General features: G+C 39.9%; 1 protein-coding gene across 5 annotated transcripts in view; it reads left to right on the top strand.

The window, feature by feature from the left end:
* The first annotated feature begins 1,083 nt into the window (after nt 1–1,083).
* The window catches only part of LOC124215073 (signal-induced proliferation-associated 1-like protein 1), a 69,504-nt gene continuing 45,014 nt past the window's right edge, over nt 1,084–25,573 (top strand). For 2 of the 5 annotated variants that reach the window (XM_046617984.2, XM_046617981.2), the window contains exon 1: nt 1,084–2,255. Coding sequence is in view for 2 of the 5 variants with exons in the window: in XM_046617986.2 (XP_046473942.1) it covers nt 14,474–14,653 (180 nt within the window). In the remaining 3 variants the exon portion in view is untranslated. Of the gene's footprint in view, nt 2,256–14,449; nt 14,654–25,573 lie in introns of those variants that run through there. The other 3 variants (XM_046617986.2, XM_069134637.1, XM_046617983.1) reach the window with 3 other exon arrangements.

Raw genomic sequence — 25,573 nt, 5'->3', positions numbered from 1 at the left:
AGAACAATTCCATAACATATTGTCAGTCATGCTTTTTTTTCGTTTCTATTCGTCCTCGATATACTTCGATGAAAATTGCAGTTCCATCCTGCGGTTATACATACACATCTTACAATTAGACATATATAAATAATGCACACGATGCGTTGCGAAATTTTCGTATTAATAAAGTACGCGGACGGGGATTCCTTTTATCGAGCATAAACGTATTCTTGAATAATATACAAATATATATCCGTGTATAAACACGGACCCAAGAACTATTCCGCAATTCCGTATCTCGAAATTACCGTGTACAGTAATTTGTGCCCTCATTCGTTGATTCGATTCCTTGCTATTAAATTTACGGTCCAATCCTTGTTCGTAATCCTTACGTTTTCCCGCGCAGAAATTTTTTTCCACCCAACCGTGATCAGGTCAACGCCAGGATACCTAATCAGGCGCGAGTCAGGAAAACTCTACTAGATCCCATGTAGAACGCTACGTTACATTATGATTCATCGTCATCAGGGCTTGATAAGACAAGCTTGATAAAATCCTGATCGAAATTTCTACCCTGATGCATACAAAGCGCGGAAATTCCGAGTGTCTCGTAATTCCCCCGACAACATGCTTAGCGACGATCTTAATAATACATATATCCTATGAAAATAACACACCTTTTCATTTTGTTATTGAATATATAAACTCAACCGCATGGTTAGAAAAAAAAAAAAAGAGCAAAACAACAAGTTATCATTCACCCATCAGGCAGTCAGCTGAATCGGTACATTATACATTATTCCAAGATTTGAATAAAAACAATTGCGTTGCAGTCATGTAACCAGAAACTAGCAGCATCACAACCGTCCAGAAAGGATTGTTTGTGTACGTTTAAATTAGAGGCAGGGAGGGATAGCCTCGCGTCGGGTGTTTCGTAGCAAAGGCACGCGCGCTTGCATTGTTCGCAGCGCTCGGCGTTCGCCTGCGAGGGCGACAAGTAGGGGGGGGGTGGGGGCGGAGGGGCGCAGGGAAGGGGTGGTGGTAGCACTGAAATCGGAGGAGTAGGGATGGCTGGTGCTTTCGGAGTCGGTGCCGACTGCCGGACGAAGGAGCAGCAGTCAGGAGCTGTTTAGTTGTGGTTGCGAAGCCGGCGGTGCGTGTGTCGTGTCGTGGAGAGTATTTGATTTTCCCGAATAACGGAGCGTGGACATTATTCAGCGAATAGTAAAATCAACCGATTTTGATCGCCGATTTTAAAATCGGTTCGATCCGTGCGCTCGCTTACCCCTGTGCAGTTATAAGAGTTTGGACAGTGGTGATAAATCGCGCCTCTCGCGTGGTTTGACTTGTACGAATATATATATATATACACACAGTGTGACATAGTTTGAGAAGGCGGCGAAAACCGACCGAAACTACGTTGACACGCCGATCAGTGAAGCGCGGCTGGTGAAACAGACGCGCGCACACACATTCGTATCTCGAATCCGGGATACCGCGATTCCCGCTTTACCTTTGGCGGGAAATTTGAAAACTGCGAAACAAAAGTACAACGCCGTTGCGTCGCTACCGTCGTTTAAACTACCGCCGAAACTTGTTTCCAGCGGTTTTAGGTGTTATGTGTGGGATTGTGCGTTGTGGAAACTAGTTCCGTGGAAACTGGCTTGAAGCACAAGTCTCGACGACGTGAAATACGCACGCGGGATTTTGATCCACGGTCTGTTGTTTTTCTTATTATTCTTGTGGTTTTCCACTATAATCAACCGTGTGCTGCGTCGGAGCGAAAACAATCCCTCGTTTTATATCTTTTAAACAATCTATAAAGTCGGTGGGGAAAAACAACCTGTTACGGTGGTGCACTAGGCTCTGCATATTTACTGTATCTTTGTCGTAACTGTAGGAAGAATAACAACGACGAAATCACGTGAAAAACAAAAGCAAACGACGTTTGCGCGCGAAAAATAAATATAGTGCTTTTTCTCTTGGTTTTTTTTTTTTGTTTTCTTTTGTTTTCGTGCGTGCTTGTGTGTCTCTTGTTGTTGAGAGTGAATTTACCTATTTACCTAGGTATAACACAGGTACAGTCGCATTTGGGCGTGGTAACGGTGCCCGTATTACACGGTTAAATATTGTTGTTGTCGTTGTCGTTGTTGTTGTTGTTGTTGTTTTTGTGAACCCCGAGACCGAAAGCCGCTATATTGGAGAGAAAAAAGGAGCACGGTGTGCCGCTGTTCTGTGTGCCGCGGCAGAGACGCTCATCGCAGCAAGAAAACGTAAGTCGAGTTTCAAAACCTCCTTATTTTTAATCAGTCATCAGACTTGCGCATTTGATCACGTGGTTATTGAAAAATCTTACGAGGCTGAATTTAGTAACGTTGTTGTAACGATTCACGTTTCGAACAACACGTTTTCTTTTACGTATCCTTAACATTGACGAATCTCTGAAATGCGGTAATTCATATTTTCAAAACTCGGCCGCTTGAAAGTCACTAAATAGTTACAAAATGGTAATTTTTTCCCCGAAATGTTTCTTCGTTACGCTAACGTTACTAACTTCAGCATCGTGAAATCCTTTCCACACTGTGTGAATTTTCGATTGTTTTTCGTTTTATGTATTCTTCTTTACAAACACTCGCGCCTATTATAGCCCCGCGAGATCTGTTCTCGAACGATTTATTCGTAGGTACCTAATTCCGTCAACGTTCAAGGCGGACACTAACAGCGGAGTTCAAGGCGATTCGTTTTATATTTATATCGACTTGTCAGCGCTAAATGCACGCGCTCGTACAAGCGATCTGAAATATTACGACTCTGTATGTGTTTCGCTTTTTATTCTTATCCACTTATTGTGTAGTTTTATGAAACACGTCGTCCGGATTATTCGGTTTTGCCGGTGAATGAGAGAAAAAACGAAGAGTGAAAGACCGAAACGAAAACAAGGCGTACGAAGGAAGCAAAACATGGAAGCGAAGCAAGCGTGCGTATCACGATTCACGATTCACGCTGTATGTTATATTCGGTTGAGAAATTTTTCCGTGTGTTTAACCTCCACTTGCGATGCACACAACGAGCGAAATTATTCACCGTATAAAAAAAGTTTAATAACGTTCAATGCAAGAACGGTGCCAATTTGTAGCGATTCGTGTCACAGCCGGTGTTTGTTTGTTTGTTTCCATGGACTATTATATTATTATACTATTATAGGCGTAGACCTGTAGTCAAGATTATATGCCTATATTACATTATGTATTATTATCGTTGTTCCATTTGAAACTGACGACTGAGACGGAATATGATTCAGTCGATGCCGTAACGAGTAGAGCTTTCCTTGCCATGCATAATAATCGATCATCAATTCAACCTGAATGTATGAAATTCTAAATTCAGTGCTATTCTTCATACAGCATATAATAGTCATGACAATGAGTAACGACTATTGTAGTTGTAATTACGTCATGAGACTGCAGGGAGCCGATCATATCGAAGTAGAAAAAAAATCGTTATTTCGCGATTTTGGAATTGTCCGAAATTCAGTAAACCGTATTAAAACAAAACACAATCATGTTTAGAAATCTTAGTTCCGTAAAAATCATCGTAAAACTGAGGAAAAAGTGATTTTTTCCCCGATATTTCGTTACGATAACTTACCGACTTCGATGTCATGGGAGCTAAGCGGCTTCAAAACGGCAGCAATTTTTGTCCATCGATGATTATGGAAGGAATTGAAAAATCGAATATTGATCAAACTGTGATTGTAATTCGTCGAAGCGCAGAAAAGATAAATGGTGATAAGTTTGGGCGTAAAAATTTTCAGCTTAATACGAACATCAAATTGCTCGGACATTGTAATATGTATGCGTACCTACTCGACCTCTCTGCAGGGAATATGACGAGTCTCGGATTATGTCAGACATAATTTTGAACTCAATTTCAGACGTCTTGACCGAGATCCGGTCTGCGGTCCATTCACTTCGCTCTACACGATGGCCGGTCATTCAAATCTGGCACAGTACAGACTCTACATAATAGACCGTAGGTAACATTATTCAAAAACTATCTACACTCAATTTCATCCTGCGCGTGACCTGAGATACGACTTTATGGATTCAATAATTCAACGAACTACGAATCTTATCTGCTAAGGTTATTAGTTATTGCTCCACAGTCCTAAAGCTATTTCGATGGTGGAAAAATATGCAATTCTGACGAGAATAGATTTGAAATTTCGCACTTATACGAATTGAAATAAAAATGATTTACGCAAAAACACACGTGGCCCGAATGTACGATTATTTATAAAACTGCGTGTGTAATACGCGTATAAATTCAATATATTGTAAAATGTTCACAATTCATTCCTGGCTTATCTCGCTGATCGAATTTAAATTGGAGTTAAATCAGGCGTGTAACCGAGATCGGTAAATAGTTAATGAATCTGGGTCCGAATCTTTGGCTAGCGTATAAATAATTACAGAAATCGTGCGGAAAAGCAAGAGTTGAAATTTTCTGCGGTTCTTCTTTCACTTGTATCGCAATCGGCTCGTTTCTCAACCTCGCTTACGAGCATTCCATTACAAAGTAGGTACGTGCAATACAATTCGATATTACGCTGGTTTTTTTTATTTTCTTTTTTTTTACTTGGGTTTCAGTAACTACGGCTGTAGAGACTGAGCCAATTCTATACATATTTAACTTCGTCTTCCGCGTGTGTATCGTTATAGGGTGTGCGAAATGGATTAATCGTACAATATTTATGTACGATCAATTATGCCGCGAATAACCGCAGATTTGCAACGTTCCGATTCAACGAATCGACAACGTGCGGTGAAAATTAACGTAATATTGAACTTTGACCAGTCGAGAAAACCACAGAGCATAAATCTATAACGATACAGTCGAGTTTCTATTAAATATTATTATTCACCACACCTAAGTAACATTTTGTGAGAGTGTCCGGTAGTTTTTTCGGAAACGAAAATCGCAAGTAAATTCAACGATATTACAAACGAAACTGTCGTCTTGATTATCTACCAATCGTCAAATCAATCGGCAATCCATCTTCGTCGAGAAACAGTAATAATAGAATTGAAAATTTTATCCTTCGACTTTTAATTCTCCGTGAAAGAAAATTGATTTCTCATATACATCGTAAATAACGGTTATAAAAACGCATGGTTGAAACTCATAGAATATTCACACGATATTATTTGTACTCGTTGAAAATCGGCGTAATTTTTTCATTTCTTGTTTCTTCCTTTTCAAAGCCTTGTATCGTTTCTTTCGAATAACGAGGCGTGGATTTTGTACAGTCAGTGCAGAAAAGTATAGTATACATACACCGCGGTATACTTTCGACTTTCGTAATTCAACAACTACCGTTGTTTCATGTGTGTGTGTGCGTGTCACGAACAACCGATCCAACCGATCTACCGCCGCTGTGGCGTCCATCGACCGAGCGACGCCATCGGCATTTCGTGATCACGGTGAACGACAGTGGCCTTGAATGTTTTACGTCCGGAAATTCGATGCTTTTTACTATATAACTCCTCCTGCATGCTTGTGTCAAGAGTTTGAGAATTCAAGGAATAAATAAATAAATAAATAAATAAATAAATAAATGAATAAATACAAAGATTTCTGTTAAAGAATGTCCCGATATATCGACCGATTTTGAGAGGAAAATAAGAATTGCGATTATACCGTCCACACAATGTAATAAAGTTTGCTAAACACGTGAGGTAAGTTCCAGATGTGAAATTTTGATTTCTTCCGCGTAACTAATAAGAGAGAAAAAATAATTTTATTAGATAAAGTTTACTTCGATTTCAACGATCAACGTAAAAAAGACAAAAGAAAACTTTATAAGTAATAAATTAAGACTTTGGCTATCGTTCGATGTATAGAATCGAAATTTGTCGATTCAGATATGAACTCGGAAAGAATTTGGCTTTCTTTCGTTGACCTGTGTTATCAAATATCATCGATACAAACGTCGCACGTTGATAATACAATACGAACCGTGTAAATATTCATGCACATTTCTTCTCAAATTCTTCACGCGTACGAAATTTAATATAATAATACTACGTATACTTAATTCGAATTTAATGCTCTCGCGTGCTGCAGCGGTTTAAATTAAACATGGGTAAATAAATATAGGTACTGTTGAGGTTACAACGTTCGGTTATTATATCTGTACAGGTATAGTATAATAACATAATTTACGCTGACCGAATTGCCTACTTGAAAAAATTTCAAAAGTATTACAAGAGTTTGTTTACATGACCGTGTTTATTATTCTACCTGCCTAGTTACACGGTATCGATAACTTCTCTTCGCATATTTATTACGCACAGCGCTTGTATAATATGACATATATTTTTATATTCAACCGCATACCTCGTACGAAATGTGATATATTCTGAAAAAGAAAAAATGATATTGAAAATTGTACACAGAAACGAATCTAAGAGAATTAAAAAAATTAATAAGTAAGTTTAAAAAAAAAAAATAAAATAATTAAACGCGCGGAAGCGGTGATTTTGAATGGCGAATAAAAAGTGCGATACCCGTTTGAGATTCGAGAGGTATCAGGTGCGCATCGGAATCGACACAGGGTACTTACTTAAGTACTCTGTGAGGCAGGCGGTTGGTTCGATGAACAGTTTTAGCAATAAAACGATTACGAGAAGGATATATCTGGGGGCTCTTCTCTGCAGAGCTGTTGGCGTGCTGACACACTTATCCTCGCAAGTGGTGCATACGAATAAGAAGAATAAGAATGAGATTGAGAAGGTGAAGAAGAAGAAGAGGAGGAGGAGAGGGAAAAGGAGAAATCAAAACGGCATGTTTTTAAAATCCGCAAAAAAATTTGCCCCTCGGCGTTACTCGTGCTACGGATTGAATTTCACTAATCCGACACGTGCGATTCGCTCTATGCGGCTGCGTGATGAATAATTATTTATTTACGCATTATCTCAAACAGATACCTACACGTTTTATTTAGTTATGAGAGTTTGGCGTGTATTATAAATACGACAATTTCGACACGACTTTGGTTTTTGTAATACGGCGTTGATTTATACATGCATTCGTTTGTTGTAATCAATACTCGATACGGGGTTATTTAGTTTACGATAATAACGTTGAAACGTTATTACGAATGTTATTTGTATATTTTATGCTTTTAGAGAAATCGAGAAAATTTTAACAACTTTTAAAATTTTTGAAAGGATCGGTGCAGGCTTACGTCATAAAGAATTTTTTCTCTTTCCTTTTAATTTTTAATCGTATATAAAAACCAATCTCGAAAATATAATTAGTTGGTCTTTAACTAAATTCACGACATATTTTTTATTTATTTATTTTATTTTTTTTTGTTCGTTTTACCTCATCGATCCTTTTCATTCCTCTTCTACAAACTTTGAATATCGTGTTAAAAAAAATCCTGTATTCACGATAGTTTTACGCTGCGGGAAAATCCGGAGCTTAATTATCAGACTGTAGTTTAAGCTTCACCTCGCCTCGGTGCATCTGTTGTATGTAAAAAAAAATATTATATTATGCCTATGATATGCCAAAAATAATAACACGCACGAGTTGTTCTCGTCTTATTCTCACGTCGCTCTTTAAAAAATTACAAGCATGCCGTGTATATACGTATACATGTACATACGTGTCTGTGTCATTCCGCACGCACGGCGATGGTGTAGAATTTCATTAATTCTGTAACCTGCCGGTGTCAATGGCAGGCAGACGTCTCGGCATCCGATATACGCGAAACTTCGGTCCATGCTGCTGCTGCTGCTGCTGCTGCTGCTGAAGGTGAAGTCGAAATATATCCTTGACAACGGTTTCCATTGTAATCTGATACCCGCGTCTCGTTTGTCTTATGCAACCACCGTGCAATGCACGATGCATAATAAGGTGGCTCTGCATGCACGCCGTGCGTGCATTCGTCCATTCGCGGTTTGCACGTTGTAACGAGATCTAATTAATTACGCGTTATATGTATTATTTTATACCCACGACCGTGAGACGTAATAAGAAAAGAGTTTATTTTTAATATATCCGCGCGATTATCATCGTTATTATCATCGTACACTGGCCGTAATGTAGCAAGAAACAGACGGAAGTTTTTTATTCAGCTCGGTCGGTGTGTAATTTATTGCATGTACGAATGTACACGAATTTTCTACACTTCGCAAATACTATACGCGATGAAAGAAATGCGCCAAGTTGGATAAAGTTTAATATAGATTTTTAAAAAAGGATGATGAATGACAGTTGAGCCATTTTTAATTGAAACGAAAAGGAAAGTAAAGTAAAAATTCCTTTCCGTGATTGAGAATCAGCAGAATTAATTCTTCGTTACTCGATAAACGTAATCCTGCGTCAGAATCGTGTTCGTATGACACGCCGCAGGCCGGACAGACGTGATTATTTTGCCCGTGTACCAAAAACTCTGCGATCGGAATAAGAATTAGCGACCTTCTCGGCTTGTTAACGGATGTAGATATTCGCACGTGCAGAGGAAGAAACGCAAGCAAACCGTAAGCACGCGGTCTGTGAGAACGAGGACTTCGATTTTTCCTCGTAGCAATTCTCGTTGCATCGGGATGTCAATTTTCACGCTGAGTTTGTGAGAAAAGGAAATAGAAAATTCTCGCGTTTCGTTTCTTCGCGTGCGTGCATCGAGAGGAGAGCTGAAATTGTTGAATGAAACGGAATTTACGATTTCAGATTCGCCGTACCTGCACGCAGAATGGCTATTGTATCGTACCTCGGCGTTATGTGTTCACGCATGCGTATTCGTGTAACGTATTATACGCTGCATTCGCACACATGCGCGTTATGTATACCTAAGCTGAACGCCGTTGTGGTTTGGAATGCGGTTTTCTTGAATATGCGTCGACTTCCTGTGGGAAACCTTAATTGCACTCCTCTCCGACCTCTCCAATCTTCGCAAATATCCTCAAGGTTCGTCGCAACCCGTCAACGACGAACCTCTGAAAAATCGACCCTACAATTTTGCTCCCAGCCAGAGTTATTGTAGAAATATCGCTTTCGCGGTGTATCTAGTTTTAAATTAGGTTCAAGTCCGTTTCGAAACAAAAAATAGAAGAAAAAAAAAGAAACTTTGTCGTCGCGAGTGAAATTTCTCTCACGAACTCGACTATATGTCAAGAAGCGATAAGCTCATTACTTATATAATTAAAGACACTGGCAAATATTTCTAACGCAATTTATCATGTGGCGTACGTATCGTTAAGTTAGCGAACGCGGACACTGCAATGGCGACTTACCTATTCGGTCAGTCATAAGCGTGTAACGAATGCGTCACACAATGAGCAATAATTGAATCGAAACTAATTATCATCGCGAATCGACGCCTTGTACGATATTATAACAATTGAATTATATATATACATAACTATATTACATGTATGTATATTAGACTCGTCCTTCGGAAGAGTGAAATCGAATTTCGAAGGTCACACGCCTCAAATTGAATCGGAATGATTAAAAAAAATTTTTACATTTTTTACCCCTTCCATATTTACTCGTCCGTAAAAGCCTTACTTTTTTCAGAAGAAGAGCATTGATTTTTCCAAGTTTTTAATCCGAAATGCGTACTGGATGCAAAATAAAAAATGGTAAAAACTTTTCTAAAAAATCGAAATGAAGGTGAATTTTTCACCTTTAAAACGCTGATTGGCTAATTTGGCTGTCTCTATTTTTGACTCCGCTATCTTACTTTTAGTGCGGCAAGAAATTCGAAAAAGGAAATTCTTCGCTGAAAATAATAAGATGTATCAGAAAATAATATGATAAGATGAGATAAGAAGGAAGATGGAATGAAGATGACAATTACATGTATCTAGACGCAGAAATAATTATGCACAACAAGATGCCAATCAACTTTTTTCCACTGTTTGGAATATCGATGGTCAAAAAAAATGCAAGTGTTTCTTCTTTAACCGTTTGAGTCATAGTGGAAATGAGTTATTCTTACCATCTATTTTACGTCTATTTTTTTATATCTAGAGAACTTTTCAACATATTTCTTTGCGGTTTATTTGTTGCTATTTCCGATAGCAGGGTTCCAATACTCTAGCGTAATCATTGCAATATAATGTCAACTATTATTGTTAGAAACAAATTAAGTGCAAAAAAAACGTGGAAATTGACGGCACAATTCGATTCCTAGAAAGTTTTACATTAATTACAAGTTTTCGGGATCGCTGATTACGAATCTGACATCAGATTTCGAAACTTCAGTACAGCGAATTCAATCAGGAACCCCCGAAAACCCCGGCATACGGTGTTTTGATCGTATTTGATTAAATTTGAAATTTTCGTCACGCCATATTGGATCCGCTGTCCCAAATTTTGAAAATCTACTTTTAGATTCGCAATCAGCGACCCAAAAACTCACAGAACACTATTTTATTTAAAAATTTGACTTATCGTCAGCACAATAATGCGTGACGCAAAGGGTTAAACCGTAAGACGTCGACGCTTCAACGCTGCGAGCAGAAGAGTGGAAATCAAGCCAGTTTCCAATTGCATCGCAGCTTATAGAAGAGCCGAGATCTCTTCGGGTGTGTATCTGCGGACACGCAGCTCAATGACGTTCAATCCCAAGGCACTCTTGAGCTCACCTCACCTCATCTCCGTAATACCGCATACCTGGTCTATACCAACCAACCTGTGCTGGAGGAGAGCGATAGTTAGATATATCCTGCAGCTCGTCGTCCTGGTTGACTCTGCAGGAGGACGGCTACCTTATCCTTCTGCGGGAGGAGAAGAGGAGTGCAACGACTTCTCATTATGCGTCGCTCGCTGCGTTTAGTTGTTGCACGATGATCTTCCCGTCGAATCGCCTCCTCGAACCCTTCAATCGTGCGAATCATTGAAATTTGCATTACAACAACCTTGAGTCATTTGAATTCCGACTCCGCTTACTTGCGGGCCATTGAATATATTTTTATCGTTATAATTCCTCCGATTTGTTAAAAAAATTTGAAGAGCTCTTTTTCTGCTTTTTTCCCAATTAATTCCTCCTTCCTGTTAATAACTTTCACCTCGTTAATTTGTTCATCGGTTGATGCGAGAGTTGATTATTTTCGATATTATGATTGTAAGAAATAGGCAAGGTTTCTCCTGTGTATATTAGACTGGGCCAAAAAAAACGAAGAATTTTTTTTTTAATGGTACTGTAAAAACATTGTTCATGACGACAAATAAAAATTATCCTGAAAGTTTGAGACCTTAATATTAATATTAAGGGGTGTATCGTTACAGCTATTGATTTTTCAACAGTTACCGCTTTTTTTTTAACCAAAATCCGTCAATTATCAATCTGAAAAATTTTATCAATCCATACTTTTGAAGGAAGTTAAATTTCCTACAAAAAAGCTCTCTTACTAAATGGACGTAGATCGAGCAGTTTCCTTGTAATCGTGCCTTAAACATTGATTTGTTTTTTCAAATTTTTCTTTGAATTTTTGATTTTTGTAATTACCAGAAAAATCAATATTTTCATAGATCAAACCATTATTTTTGTGGTAAATTTGATGCTCTACAAAAAAGGTCTCTTGACATTTTTCATGAAATTCTCTCCCTTAAAAGTTATTCGACATTGAAATTGTATTCAAAAGTAATTTCAATGTCTAATAAATTTTAAATATGGATTGATAAAATTTTTCAGACTGATAATTGACGGATTTTGGGTAAAAAAATGCGGTAACTGTTGAAAAATCAATAGCTGTAACGATACACCCCTTAATATTAATATTAAGGGCTCAAACTTTGAGGATAATTTTTATTTGTCGTAATGAACAATGTTATTACAGTACCATTAAAAAAAAAAATTCTTCGTTTTTTTTGGCCCAGTCTAGTATATATACATATATAGGGCATAACTTTGCTCACACCTAGATCCGAAAATACGTTAATCGGTATGTGGAATCTAGTGTCAGGTCTTCGACCCTCGTGTTTTTTTTTTTTTTTTTTTGTTTTTTTTGTTTCTTATTTGACACGGACTTGGAAGATAAATGGAAAATTAGAATAAAAAAGTAAATAGCAGTGCGTTTACACAAACTCTGCCTCATCCGAGGCTGTTAAAAATGTTTGATCTGATGCCAATACTGAATTAATTCTTGGAAGACGTGAGAATAAACAACGAAGAAGAAAAAGAGATTTTTATCTAGCTGCGAATACATTCGTCGTTGAATGTGTACCTACATAAATAAAAATACGTGTGCAAGTTTTATCGCATTCTAGTGTTAAGTAAAAAAATTTTTTATCAATTTTTTACAAGAAAATACACAGTAATCGATAAAAGTTTATACGTAGATTGTAGTAAAGACTGTATGCAATTTTTGCTGTAACCGCACGCATCACGTGTAAAGTCGCGGCTATTGTTTTTGTTGTCGTTGTTGTTGTTGTTGTTATTGTTATCATCGTAAGACTTGTAGTAATTTACGGCAATTCGCGGCAATTTATGGCAATTCTAACGGATGATGGAGCGAATTTACTACGAACTCGGAGAGTCTGTTGCTCTTGCGAGGTTTTACGCTCTCGCTTATTTTCTGCGGGCAAAACTTGCGGTTTGAAAAATAGATTTGAGTTACAATTTAAGTTTCCACAATTGAGAGAAAAAAAAAAAAGGTAATAAATCTATAGGAGCGATGAATGTGCAATATTGTACGTTCTCGTTTCATTTCAAACGTATTTATATCACGCGGTGAATATTAATAAATTGTCTTGAAACGAGGGAGAAAAGAAAAATGGATATATTTTTTCCAAACTGTAACTAGTGCTTTTTTGCCCAGTATCTTTCCGAACAAATTTTTACAACAAGATTGGGGTGTGTGTGACACGTCTGTAATACGTAATAACATAATATTGGAGGGTGATGTAAAGTGTAAAGTTCGCGAACAGGAAGAGCTTCTTATCGCAATACGAGTTAGTAGGTACACATATACCTGTATGATGCACATGTATATGTATAATACAGAGCGGTTTTTATTTGAAGCCGGATGCGACGATTGGCGTGTTAATATTACCAACAGGACCCTCTGGCGCCCGAGCAAATTCATTCAAGTCTTATACCCGTGGCTCCTATACGCTTTCTTATACAGGGTGTTGAAAGTGAAAACGAATTTTCAAATCAATCTCTCTTTTTTTTTATGGATTTATAATTCGTTTTCATCTATTCGTATAATCAACGAAGTATCGAGAAATTTTGAAACTTGCCAACACGTGCGGAGAAGTTGTATTTAATATAAAAAATATATTTTCTAACTAACAAAAGTCTATGATAGTCGTTTCGCTCAGATCTCATCCCTCGTGACAATCGATTACTCGTCAGATATACGTATATGTAATACATATACATATTTTACACATTTATCTTTGCGAGTAAAATTTTATCTGCGACAATTGAACTATTACCCTGGCATTGATTCGTTTATATCTTATCACTTGTGATCGTTCTACTATATTGACGATATTAAAGGACGTTGCACCCGTTTTACCGTGCCCATGATGTATATTTGTGTAATACGTGACCCAATCATTGACCTAAACGTATGTAACGACCCTAAATGCGTACGGGTACCGTAACTATCGTATTAATTATTTAGGAGTGGTTCGTTCAATGGAATAATAATCATGAAGAAACAGAATGAAAAACTAAAATATATACGTAGGGTACCTACTGTAACCGATCCATTGTGAAACAACCTCACGGGGCGAAGCGTTGGAACGTGAAAATATTTCGCGTCCTTTGCCAAGTAGAGAAAAAAGAGAAATAGCACGCACAAGGAATCTCGTTTCGACTTACTCCTCCGGCTCAGGTACAAAATTACGCCCTAATTTATATCTGTAGCAGCGCCGTTACACTTTGGAAAATCTTGAATGGTCGAGAAAAAATGATAATTTTTCTGAAGGCTCGGTAAAAAAAAAAAGCTATTCATCGTCGACTGTGCTAGATTTTACAATAATTCCACACGTTTTCAATGATTTTTCCGACATTTATATTTCAAAAGTCAGTTTGGGGGGTGATCAGCTCTCGTAAGCGCTAAACTGAGATCATGAATTTCTCTCAAGGCATATCGTTAGTATCTTTCGTCCATCCTGCGAACCGAGTAATCCGTATTCGCCTCACTGATCAAGGATCCGTATGAAAATGCAAGCCGGAAACTGTTCGATACGTTTATCGAAGAAATTCCGACGAGCGATTTCTCTCCCTGTTATTCAGTAGACAGAAAAAACGATTCACACGTATTTGCACCTCTGTACACAATATGCGAAAATGTGTGTTCGGCCCTTCGGCTGTTCCCCATTCCGGAAATTCCTCAGCGTTGTTAATGCGCGTACGTACGTCCACCTACACATGTATAATCCGAGGAACGCTGTGTTCAGACGTTGCTATATACGTGTGTCTATATGTGCATAGAAGACTGGCTGCAGAGCACAAAGGATGCAATATGAGCGCATTCCAAAGCTCTCCGCTGCTGCTGCTGCTGGTTCGATGGTGTTGCGGAACGCCGCGCCGCCCCCGCCGTCTCGTAGCGGGTGGGAACAAAGGGGGAAAAAAGTGTGCGAAGAAGATGAGAGAAAAGCGGGGGATCGCCAGACGGACGAAAATTACGCTTTAAGGGTGAATATTTTTATTCCTGAGACGATGTGCAGTCCCTCGCATACTTTGCAAAGCCGTTCCCAAAATTCACGATCGGACAAAGAGGCTTTCCGAACGCAAAGGCTTTTCCGATAGGATAAAAAAATGGCCACAATTATGGCCCTCCTCATCGACAGTCGCATATTTTCGCCCTTTCCAGTCAAACCTTTGAGTCAAACGTTATTGTGCTGACTCAACGTTTGTTACAAGATGGTATCGTATGGTTTTTAGGGTCGCTGATTACGGAACTGAAAGCAGATTTTCATAATTCAAGACAGAGGATGAAAATTTCAAATTTGATCGAATACGGTCAAAAAACTCTATGCAAGGGTTTTCGAGGCCGCTGATTTGACTTGCCGTATCGAATTGTCAAAATCTGATTTCAGATTCGTTGTCAGCAACCCCAAAAACCCCATGGACAGAGTTTTTTCTCCAGGTTCGATCGTGTTTGAAGTTTTTGTCCGCTATGTTGGATCCGCCACCTTGAATTTTTGAAATCCGATTTCAGATTCATAATCGGCGACCCAGAAAACTTATAATTTATGTGAAACGTGATATGTGTAGAGGGGTAACTTTCTCGGAATCGAATTATTCCTTCAATTTTCACAAGTTTATTTCAATCAATTTGTTTCTAACAATTACAATTAACGTTATATCGCAATAATTACTTTCGAGTATTGAAAACCCATCAGTATTCTATCAGAAATAGCAAAAACAACCGCAAAGAAATATATTGAAAAGTTCTATAAACATACAAAAATGGATATGAAATAGGTAGTAAGAATTCCTACATTTCACTATGACTCAAAGGGTTAGATAAGAGAAAGTGAAACCATTAAAAAGTTAGCTAACGCAGACACAAGACATTTTTGGAAAACGACCGATCAAAACTGTCTTTCAAAATTACAGGCAAGGAATTCAAAAAGACTCGATTATTGATTGATTTTTCTTAAAAATCCGCAAATTGTAAAACGAGGAAACCGTTAAACGGGCGTTAATTTTTCTGAACTTTCGACTCGGCTGTGCGTCATCGTTGCCACAGTTTGAGGATCCTGTGCACAGGGTGCGTTTCATTTTTCAGGAGCGAGGGTCGAACTCATCACGAGTGAAGGGGTTGATGAATAGGAGGAAGGGGTCAGAGGTTGGGAGCGGGACAAAACGGTCCCCAGATCCTTGAGACTCCTCCTCGCTTTTGACGATTCAGCTAAATCGAAATGTTTACACCAGTCATCTTCTTCACTCCCCCCCTTTCGCGTCTTCCATCATCGCGATGAGGGCGAGGTCTGGAACTGTCGGAAATACTCCTTGAGTACCGTGACTTATATGTATACACATCGGAGGGGTTGAAAGAGGAGAAGATAAGAGAGAACGACGTTGCCGGACGAGACGGGCATAAATTAATCCACCCGGGGATCACCTCACGCGAACATCGCCCCTGTATTCTATCGCCTTTTATACAACAATCACTCAACCACGATTTTCGTATTACCCAGGAAAAGATACCCGCACCCCGATGCTCGAAGCTCACGCACTATTTCGAAACACTTTTCCGATCGCCTATCGCTTAGAATAGTACAAGAACTTCTATTAATATTAAGATTAAAGTTTGCATTAGTAATCGTCAAGATTGTCGTGTGAAATTATTTAGGATTACAGGAATCATGAGAAATACGTAATCAAAGTGTCAATTGTACTCAAATTGTCGAAACAGCAACTACCCTGAAAAACTACAGTAGTATACAACATTGAAGAATCCTTAATTCCGAGTCTCGAAGTTGGAAAACTGATCGAACAAAAAGGGACGATGTGTACGTTACCTACAATTTCCATCAGTTTCGTCGCTGTTTCAAATATTTTCATTAACTCAGCGCATCCTCTGATCAATAACCATTTCGTAGTATCACGATTACCAGTATTAAATTTTTACCTACCAAATTGCTAAACTAGAGAGGACGAATGAGAGATAGCGAAGATTAAATGAAAAGACGGTTTCTCCGATTAATGACACACTTGTCAGCATCATAGTTTTTCCTTCGCGTCATACACCATTAGAAAAAAAAATTATTTGTTTTCACGTTATTGTACAATTCATGCCGATGCGTGCTTGTAACCATCGAGTGTGTTTGGCTTACTACACTTGCTACGCCGTATATGTATATGCCACGAAGGTGTTGTGTATAGACTATAGATATATAATATAAAAGTACCGGTTCACGCATAATGGTCGACGAGTGATACGCAATCCTCATACACCGTGTGAGACCATCGGTACCGGGAATACAGCAGCTCGGCACACGCGTGCTTGTACAGGTTGCCTTATTGCAGCCCCCGTGCAGACCAGCGTGAATAAATTATCGGTCAATTCGGTTGGGGATCGAAAATAATGGAGGTCGAATCAGAATTCGTCGCGCATTGGAATCGGTGTTGCATAAGGATATCCTGCCTGAAACGCCTCCGCATCCCTGTATGCAGTATTATTAGTGTGTTCACTGCTGTGCAGTTTGAATGCACTTAATAACGTGTAACAACAATCGAACGAGGCAACCGCGAACCGTGTGACGTAGGCACGTATATCCACGTAGTGGGTATTCTGTCAGCAGTAGGTTACACAGCACCGTTGAGCTTAAGTGGATGGATTGTGCTTTACAGTTAGCCAAGTGAAAATGTATTGTAACAGTAGATTTGACGTATGCCTGGACGTATTTTATGCACAACGTGTTGCGTACCGTATCTCGTAATTGGTGGTTTTTTAGATAACGATTGTCGGACCATAGTTAGCGAGATTTGTGTGTAATTGAAAGTAGCTGAACCCCTAACTGCGAACGATCGTGAATTTCGGATGTAGGAAGATAGTTCAATCATTGCATGGACTTTTAGGTAACTCGGCAAAATCGGTATTCGCAGAGTCTGGTCGGACACTTCCTTCTGGCAATGAAAACAACACACGACTTGTTCGTCGTGGTTACACGGTACGAGATTTGATCAAACGTGTGTAAGGTATTGCAAGATCCCCCGTGATAAATCTCTTGGCGTATTCGCCAACGTAAAAATAATTTTGCTAATCGCAAGTCAACTCTCAAACGATCTAACAGATTGTGATATTCAATTAACTTCACACCTCGATACCGTCATCGGTGTATATTATGCGTACGGTACTTTATGTACATCTTTTGCCGCGAGTATGAAACGTGCGGTGCGGACATCGCGTCCTTAGCCTCTGGCTTTCGGATATCATCTGTAATAATTCTAAGACGATTAGTGAATCCCGAGACAATATATATAATACATGGGTACTTAGAGCTACGAATTTTTCAGGTACTCGGCTTATACGAACAACACAGATCCTCCAAATCCAACGGATCAAATCCGGGTATCCGTACTATCCGAACTATTTGAATAGTTGTAGGGCACTGATTTATTTGGATACTTAAACTTTCCGAGTAGGTGCGAATTTCAAGTTTCGAATATCAGAATTGCTATCCACGTGCAAGCACTAACGTATCATACAACGACATCGGGATATCCTCTTCTAGGGTAGATTACGTTGTATGTCCTAATGACAAATTGCTTTGTTTTCTCAATTCTTCTACCTATAATACTTTGATCCTGTCCTACTACTTGTGTTTGTATTCCATAAACCGATCGTGTCTTTATAGCTTTGGCAGTCGTTGGATTCGGATAGTATTATAAGATACTGGATTCCAACGTAAGGAATTATTTCAGAGAATTATTGGTATATACCCAATGAACTATTTACCGACGATAAATATCATGGTGAGTAGAAACGTGCATTCGTTTATTGGACGGAAACGGTTTGTTCCTGATTCGGTATCGTCTTATGGTCGAATTGCAACGTTCTTGAGTAAATACTTATGTGCATGAATAAAAGACACGGCAGCTCTTACGATTCAAGCATCTTCTTCCCGCAGCTCTCTCACTGTTGACCTCTTTACATTTAAACCATATTTATTCCTTGGTCACGTTTTCCGTGCATGTCCTGTATGTGTATACGATATCTGTGTTCGGATACTGGAACAAACCTCTTGCAGCAGGCCATTACCATTCCGTGTATCTCTCTTCCTCCCCCGGAGACGATTTTATGATATAGATTCAATACACCGATATAGTCTGAACCATGACAAGAATACGAAGAAGAAGAAGAAGAAGAAGAATAAGATAACGATGCTCGACTATCGCAAACAAGCAAACTCAGCAGCACGTATCTTTTTCCGTCATGCAATTCCGCTGCCGTGCGGTTAAATTCACGGAGATATCCGCCGGTGCGATAAACCTCAAAATTTATGCTCGGGCATATCGGTTACGCGATCCTATGGTAAGTCGTTTCTTTTTCAATTTCCGCCTCTTGGACTCTTCTTCTTCGGCGCTACGACAACGCTCTGCTACGTACCTCGCGAAAGTCAGTTCGCCTTTCTTCTCACGCTAAATCGATAAACGCGTAGACACTAAGACGCCACTGAGAAGTCAGCCGGAAATCCATAATAGTCGAGCTGAATGTGAAGAATATGTATTATACATGCATACGGTAGATCCGAACCTATCGAAACTCATCAAAATTTTACACCTAACACCACACAAGTCATTTTTCTTTTCTGCTCCGTACACCTCGCCGTTATTGCCAGCATCATTTATTACGAATCCATAATTGGATGGGCAAAAAGTGGTATAAACGTGGTCCGGTACCAAAGCGTCTTTTTGTTTATCTTTTGTTTCTAACTCAACATCCGCCGGTTCGACCCCGTCTTCCGTTCTTTTTGTTCGTCCAGTGTGAGAACATGTTTCACGTTGCAACAACGGAAGTTTTTAACATTCATTCGTTGAAATACCGTCAGAACTTGTGACGATCAAGGTGAGGGAATGACGATTCTTTTTTTTACATTTTTTTTTTGTCTCACGGACCCAGACGTTTTTCACTCCCCATTTAACCGACACGATTTCCAAAAAAAAAAAGAAATAAAGAAGGCAAAAAAGGAAATTGAGGTTTACCAAGAATACCGTTCGATATGGAAACCATAACGCTTGGTCGTTTTCGTATCCGCGATAATTTTTTTTTATGTTTTTAGCCCCCTTTCCTTTCTGTCTGTTGATTAGGTCAGTGATGCGAGATGCTGGGAGATGTGAGGTACACCTTCGGCCAAGGTGCCCGGCCGTCGAAGGCCTTGCCCGTAACAGTCGCCGGTTGGGTTTGGTTGGGTTAGATTTACCTCGCAAGTATAACGGCATATGCTGGGTTCCCGGCATGTCGGATACACAAACTTGCCCCCGGATTCCCGTCGGCGTCGCCCTCTCCGCCTCCTCCTTCTTCTCCTTCTCCGTCTCCTCCTCCTCCTCCTCCTCCTCCTCCTCCTCCTCCACTTCCTCCTCCTCCGCACCTTGTCTTCATCCTCCTGGTCCCCTGGCCCCGCAGCATGGCACCACGAACGAAATTCTTCTCTTTGTGAACTGACTTCGATTCTTGGTATTACACGTGACAATTGCCTTTTCCCTTTTGTCTACGCAAGACGATGGTCGTCGACCAGCTGAAGGAAACGCCTCTGAAGTGGTTTCCTTAGAGTCAACTTTGGGTCCGACTTTGCCATGTGACATATCCCTTTTCTAACTACGTGTTATAATGTAGAAATGTCGGATTTACGTCATATTGCAAGTAATACTGACAATGAATTATGGTTAAAGGGGTGAGGTTCTTTGTTCCTACGTCAAATGAAAATGTGTTGGAATGTTTTTATTCAAAGTTACGACGTTGAGTCCTTTTTCACGTTTCCGATACGTGCACTTGGATATTTGGAGGTACGTTAACGTCGAAATCGACCATGTCACCCCCTTAAGATTCAACACTGACGGTATATCAGGCCAATGTAACATTCCATTGGAATGATATAAGTAGGATGACCAACAACGCACTGTCTGTGGTGATTCTATTAAGTTTCCAGAGTACTGGTCGTGAAAGAATCTCTCTTATACTCTTTCGCTCATCGCGGCAGTTTTCAACAGCGGACTCTTCAGAGTGTGAAAATAAACCATCTTAGCTAACGCGAAACTGTCGTTCATTTTCTTGCATATGCGTGCAAGTATGAAACATGCGTTCGCGTCATGTGAAAACATATGTACGTCTGCTGTAGATTGAAATCGAATTCGTAGCACGCGGATCGTCGCCTTCGCTAGCGAGTAGCGGTCTTCTAATGATTTACTTGCTCAGTCTATGTTAAATATACAAAACGCGAGGGTGGTAATTTATTTATTGATTGACCGTGTGCCAGGTACCTACTGAAATAGCACGCCGCGTGCTGAATATTCTAGCATATATTTTGAAGGTCCAGAAAAATAAAACTTTAGAAACGCCATTACAGTTATCACTGTTGAAAAAGTTTAACTAAATATAATATCCCAACGGATCCACTTTATATTTGGGTTATTTGTTACATTTCTGTTAGTAAATGTGACGCAAATTTTTGTTATTATAACATTCAGGGCGAGGTGAGGAAACACTGTGTTCAGTTTGCGAAAAACAAGCTTACATTTTTGTGAATATCTTATTATTGGTGTAGTCAAAATACGAGAAAGCTAACATGAACTATAATTGCTTGTAGCGCAATTACCTGGACCAAGTGTAATTTCGTTTTTATTTCTATTAACGCAAAACATGATCACTGCATCCTTTTCGCTCGTTACAAACACTGTTGCAGCTGAATAGTCACGCCGCGGAAAAACCTTGGCAAGGCTAAAACAGCTGATGTTCAGTATTTCTGGTTTGACAAGTTTCCATCGTGGCAAAGAAGACCTAGCAATGGATGTCCGTTGACAAGATCGGCTTTAGCGACGTTGCGTTCCAATTCCAACCTTTGTGTGGATGTGTATAATATACATATATACATGTATAGGTAATGCCTACGTATCACGTTGAGACTTACAGCGCGATAAGAAGCCTGTTTACCAAAGCTCATCACAACTCTTTGGTCTCAATCTTTACACCTTACGCTGATTCACGCGCGTGATTCATAATAACGACGAAATTAACATCACGCCTGTTGAATCATGCGATCGCAAGTCATTAACTACCGATGATGAAAATTTTATCCAACCGTCGCTTGAAAATGGACGTCATTGTGTAGCTACCGTGTTTCATACCTCAACAACGTAACGAAACCTACCAAGATGCGCGATGCTAGTTATGCGCAAATTTTCGAGAACAAGACGGCATCACGAACGTCGCTGACACAATGTATTCTTTGTCACTGGTGACAGTCGTTCCACGCCGAATGTCCCTGCATGGTTTGGATTGTCTTCCTTTGTTATACTCTGGTCCATGTACACGTCGCGTTAAGGTCTCTCAGAGGTATGCCGAGTGCATTCCTACCAATACTATAAGCGGCACTCCTTTCGGTGTCCATGCATCTTCTCGCACCTGCCCATGTGAGATCCGTTGACCGTTTCTCTGGTTTCAGCTGCCCGAGAATTATGATTCTAACTTATTGATACATACTCCCGTACCACGTGGGTACCAATGGCGTATACTGATGATCGCCGCGCGTTCTACTTTTCGATCGTTTTTGGTTGGTTATTGGTGTCGTTGTTTTCCACCTGAACGTCATCAAATCTGATACTGTTTCACGTATGAGGAAGAAGCGCTATACGATCAGGAAGTCCGGAGTTCAAACTAGTTTACCACACAGTACGTTTGGTTTGCTCGACAGTTTGTTAGCCACACTAACAGTAAGTGAAAAATCAGGGTTCTGGCTGTGAAAAGTGAGTGAAAAATGGCGGTATTTTAGTCCAACCTGTTTTATTCACAGTCTTTAAGTAGTTCGCGAATGTCTGGTCTATGCTGTATTCCTTTAATTATCATTGCAATTCCATTTGTATATCATTGACATTCCGACCGTAACTACTATTTAGTGTATTTCGATTAGATACGTTTATATGATGTCAAAGCGACACCGAGTATATCGTAACGCAGGGACGCTTGGATAGTGCATAATTGCATCAGCTTAGTGCTTGGAGGGTATCTGTAATGAATAAATACTGTCTACTTCTATGAACCTTCTCGCGATCTGTCAGTCGCAAGGCCTTAATACTGTTGGAGGAGGATGAAACTTGCTCTTCAAAGCACCGGCGCGTATATCGTGACTTGGGTTTCTACTCGGCGAAGCTGTAATACGTGTAGTATACAAATCCGATCCCATATAACTACGGTTTTACGGAGTAGTGAAAGCTTGCGGGATGCACTTATAACGTTGCTACTCAACTTCCAATATGTACCCTATGCACGTGTCCGTGGCAGCAGACTCGTGGAAAATAGAGAGACGGCGCGATTATACTCTGGGTGTATATGTTACCTGCAGTTGATGCATTTCCCATGTACTTATTACACTACATCGCTTCGCAGCTTATCGTTAGTCATAGGTAAACGAAAAAAGTGTTCACACCGCTAGCTTGCTGCCACTGTTTTACTCCATCCTTGACGCAACATACGTGTATGTTTATACGCAGTTTAACGATTTTCCGCGGAAAATGAACTGCATTGAAATTGATGTTTATCATGTGAAAAATACCAGAGTCGTTAAAAAGCGGTTGAGAAGAAGCTTCGCAAGTTAATTAATCCGGTGTTCCGCACGTGATACGTGTTACAATTTTAAAAGGTTATAGAAAGTCTGCAGCTGTGGTTATGGAATCGATATCCGGACACTTTGGGTGTGACCCTCTTACACCTACGTAACAAGGGAGACAATTGTCTGGCTACCAGTGATACCTGGCGAATGAAAGTTCGACGCAATCCTTGATCGAGAGACAACGGGTTCTTGACGAAACTACATTGCGCACAGCGATTGAGTAATGATTGGTTCGTGGTAGATGTTACAATATTTCGCGAATGGCAGAGCACGCGGTGTCTTTATAACCGCGACTGACGAATCGTTCCTCGAGATGTGGAGGAGATAGGAAGATGGAGAATGAGAGATGATGATGCGCCTGCTAATCTATGGATCTCGCTTTTGCTCTAGGCAATTATTAGAGGGACAGGTGCGCGCGGCGGCCATGCCGCTGAAACACGGCTCAATATCATCTACCTCGTGCTATGATGCGCCGTTGAGAAACATTTCCGTATAGCAATTTACTCTCCCGATATGAAGAGGGGAAGAAAAAAGAGAGAAACAGGAAAAGAACGACTTTGCTGCGGTTGAAACCCTCGCCCCTGGCACAGAGATACGGTCAGATATGATCCGCGGATATATTCATGCAATATGTTGTTGCAGGATGCGCGGTGATATGCTGCGGACATGTGCGTCGGTAAAACCTGCCGTGCGTTATGAATAAGTAATAAACTTTGCGCACTATCATTGCATTAAACACACCTCATGGGAGTTACTTGATGCAATTTTTCACCACGTGAACCTTGGATTGAATCTTTCGATAAGGTACGTGGTGACTGTATCGAAAAACGTGCCGACTTGTCCCGAATGAATATCTTGATATGAACGCTCTTTTATGGCAGTTTTACAGTTTGTTCTTTTTTTTTATTACATATACGACACGAGATAAGAGACCGTGTCGTAGGAAAAATTGAATCTGTGCATTATCCGAGCAGTAAACTTTAAACAAAATTACGCGACTGTAAAACGTGATTTCAAACTGAGTATTGTATTAATTCAGGTTTGATCAAGATCTTCGTCTTGCGACTGAGCAGGATTCTGACTTTAAATACCGTTCGAGGCCATTTGTGAAACATGCAAAAGCCATTCCTCTGGCTAGATACAAAGCTCTTATTATTTGATGCAGAGTATCTTGAACCGCGAGTGCTTAATTGCTCTTGAGAAGATTATACCACCATGAATTTGTGTCGAGGAGCAAAACGCAGTGGAAGAAAGATTGCCGACCGAAGGTGAAGCGTGTTTAAACCGCTGAAAAGTCCCATTTTGACGTTGGTTCACCTTACCTAACACCTTCGAAGTCCTGCTACAACTGGATCGCGCAATGCGTGCACGGTTTCGGGGTATTGGTGCGGATGTCAGAGAAACGTCGAGGGGGTTGCAGATCACTGGTGTTGGGCACCGAGTCGGAGAGGAGGGCACCTTGTAGTTTATACCGAGCCACGACAGGTTCAACTTCTTTACGGAGACTCCAGTGAAGGAAGGCGAAAAAACTTGAACGAAGCCCCGATGGAGGCGGGAGGGGATGAGGATTCGATCTCTTAACACGCTAGACCGACTACATGACCTGAACTCAAACTCACGACGACGCGATCACCACCCGTGGGAGAAAAATTCTACGACGTCGATTCCCCCCCAAGACACTTGAGATCCGTTCACGGTTTTAAACAAGCCTTCTTCGCATTTGTTCAATCCACGTTCGTTTTATCAGCAGGATTTATACACTGAGAGAAATTTTTAGTTCCGGTTACCGCTCAGTCCATAACTATTTTCATTTTTTACCATAATCGAAAAATGTAGTTCTAGGTAGAAAATGAAAATTAGTTTTTCAGCTGCTACCGGAAAGTCTAGTATCCGTTACTATTCTTTCTCATTACGATCACTGTTGCTATATTTTCTCGCAACTGTTGCGAAAATTTAATGCTCGTGCAGCGATAAATTGACGTTAAAGTACTTGTTTAACTAAAAAAGTAGAGTAAACATCAGAAACTGATTTTGCGTTGCAATTACCAAAAAAGGATCTACGATAGCGCAAAATGATTAGGCGTACCCCGTTTTTCGTAATTCCAACAATATTCAAACAGTTTTTTTTTTAACCACACCTGCATTACTGAATTTTTCTATTTACTGTAAAAAATGAAATTTTTCTCAGTGTAATCGTCCGTTGTTTTATTTAATTGAAATTTACCACGGACTTGAAACTGTTTTTGCCTTGGTTCTCGTTTCTCCTTTCCTTTTCAGC

Source organism: Neodiprion pinetum, chromosome 3 (assembly GCF_021155775.2).
Source record: "Neodiprion pinetum isolate iyNeoPine1 chromosome 3, iyNeoPine1.2, whole genome shotgun sequence".
Lineage (NCBI taxonomy): Eukaryota > Metazoa > Arthropoda > Insecta > Hymenoptera > Diprionidae > Neodiprion > Neodiprion pinetum.
This window is presented reverse-complemented; position numbering and strand designations above follow the sequence as displayed.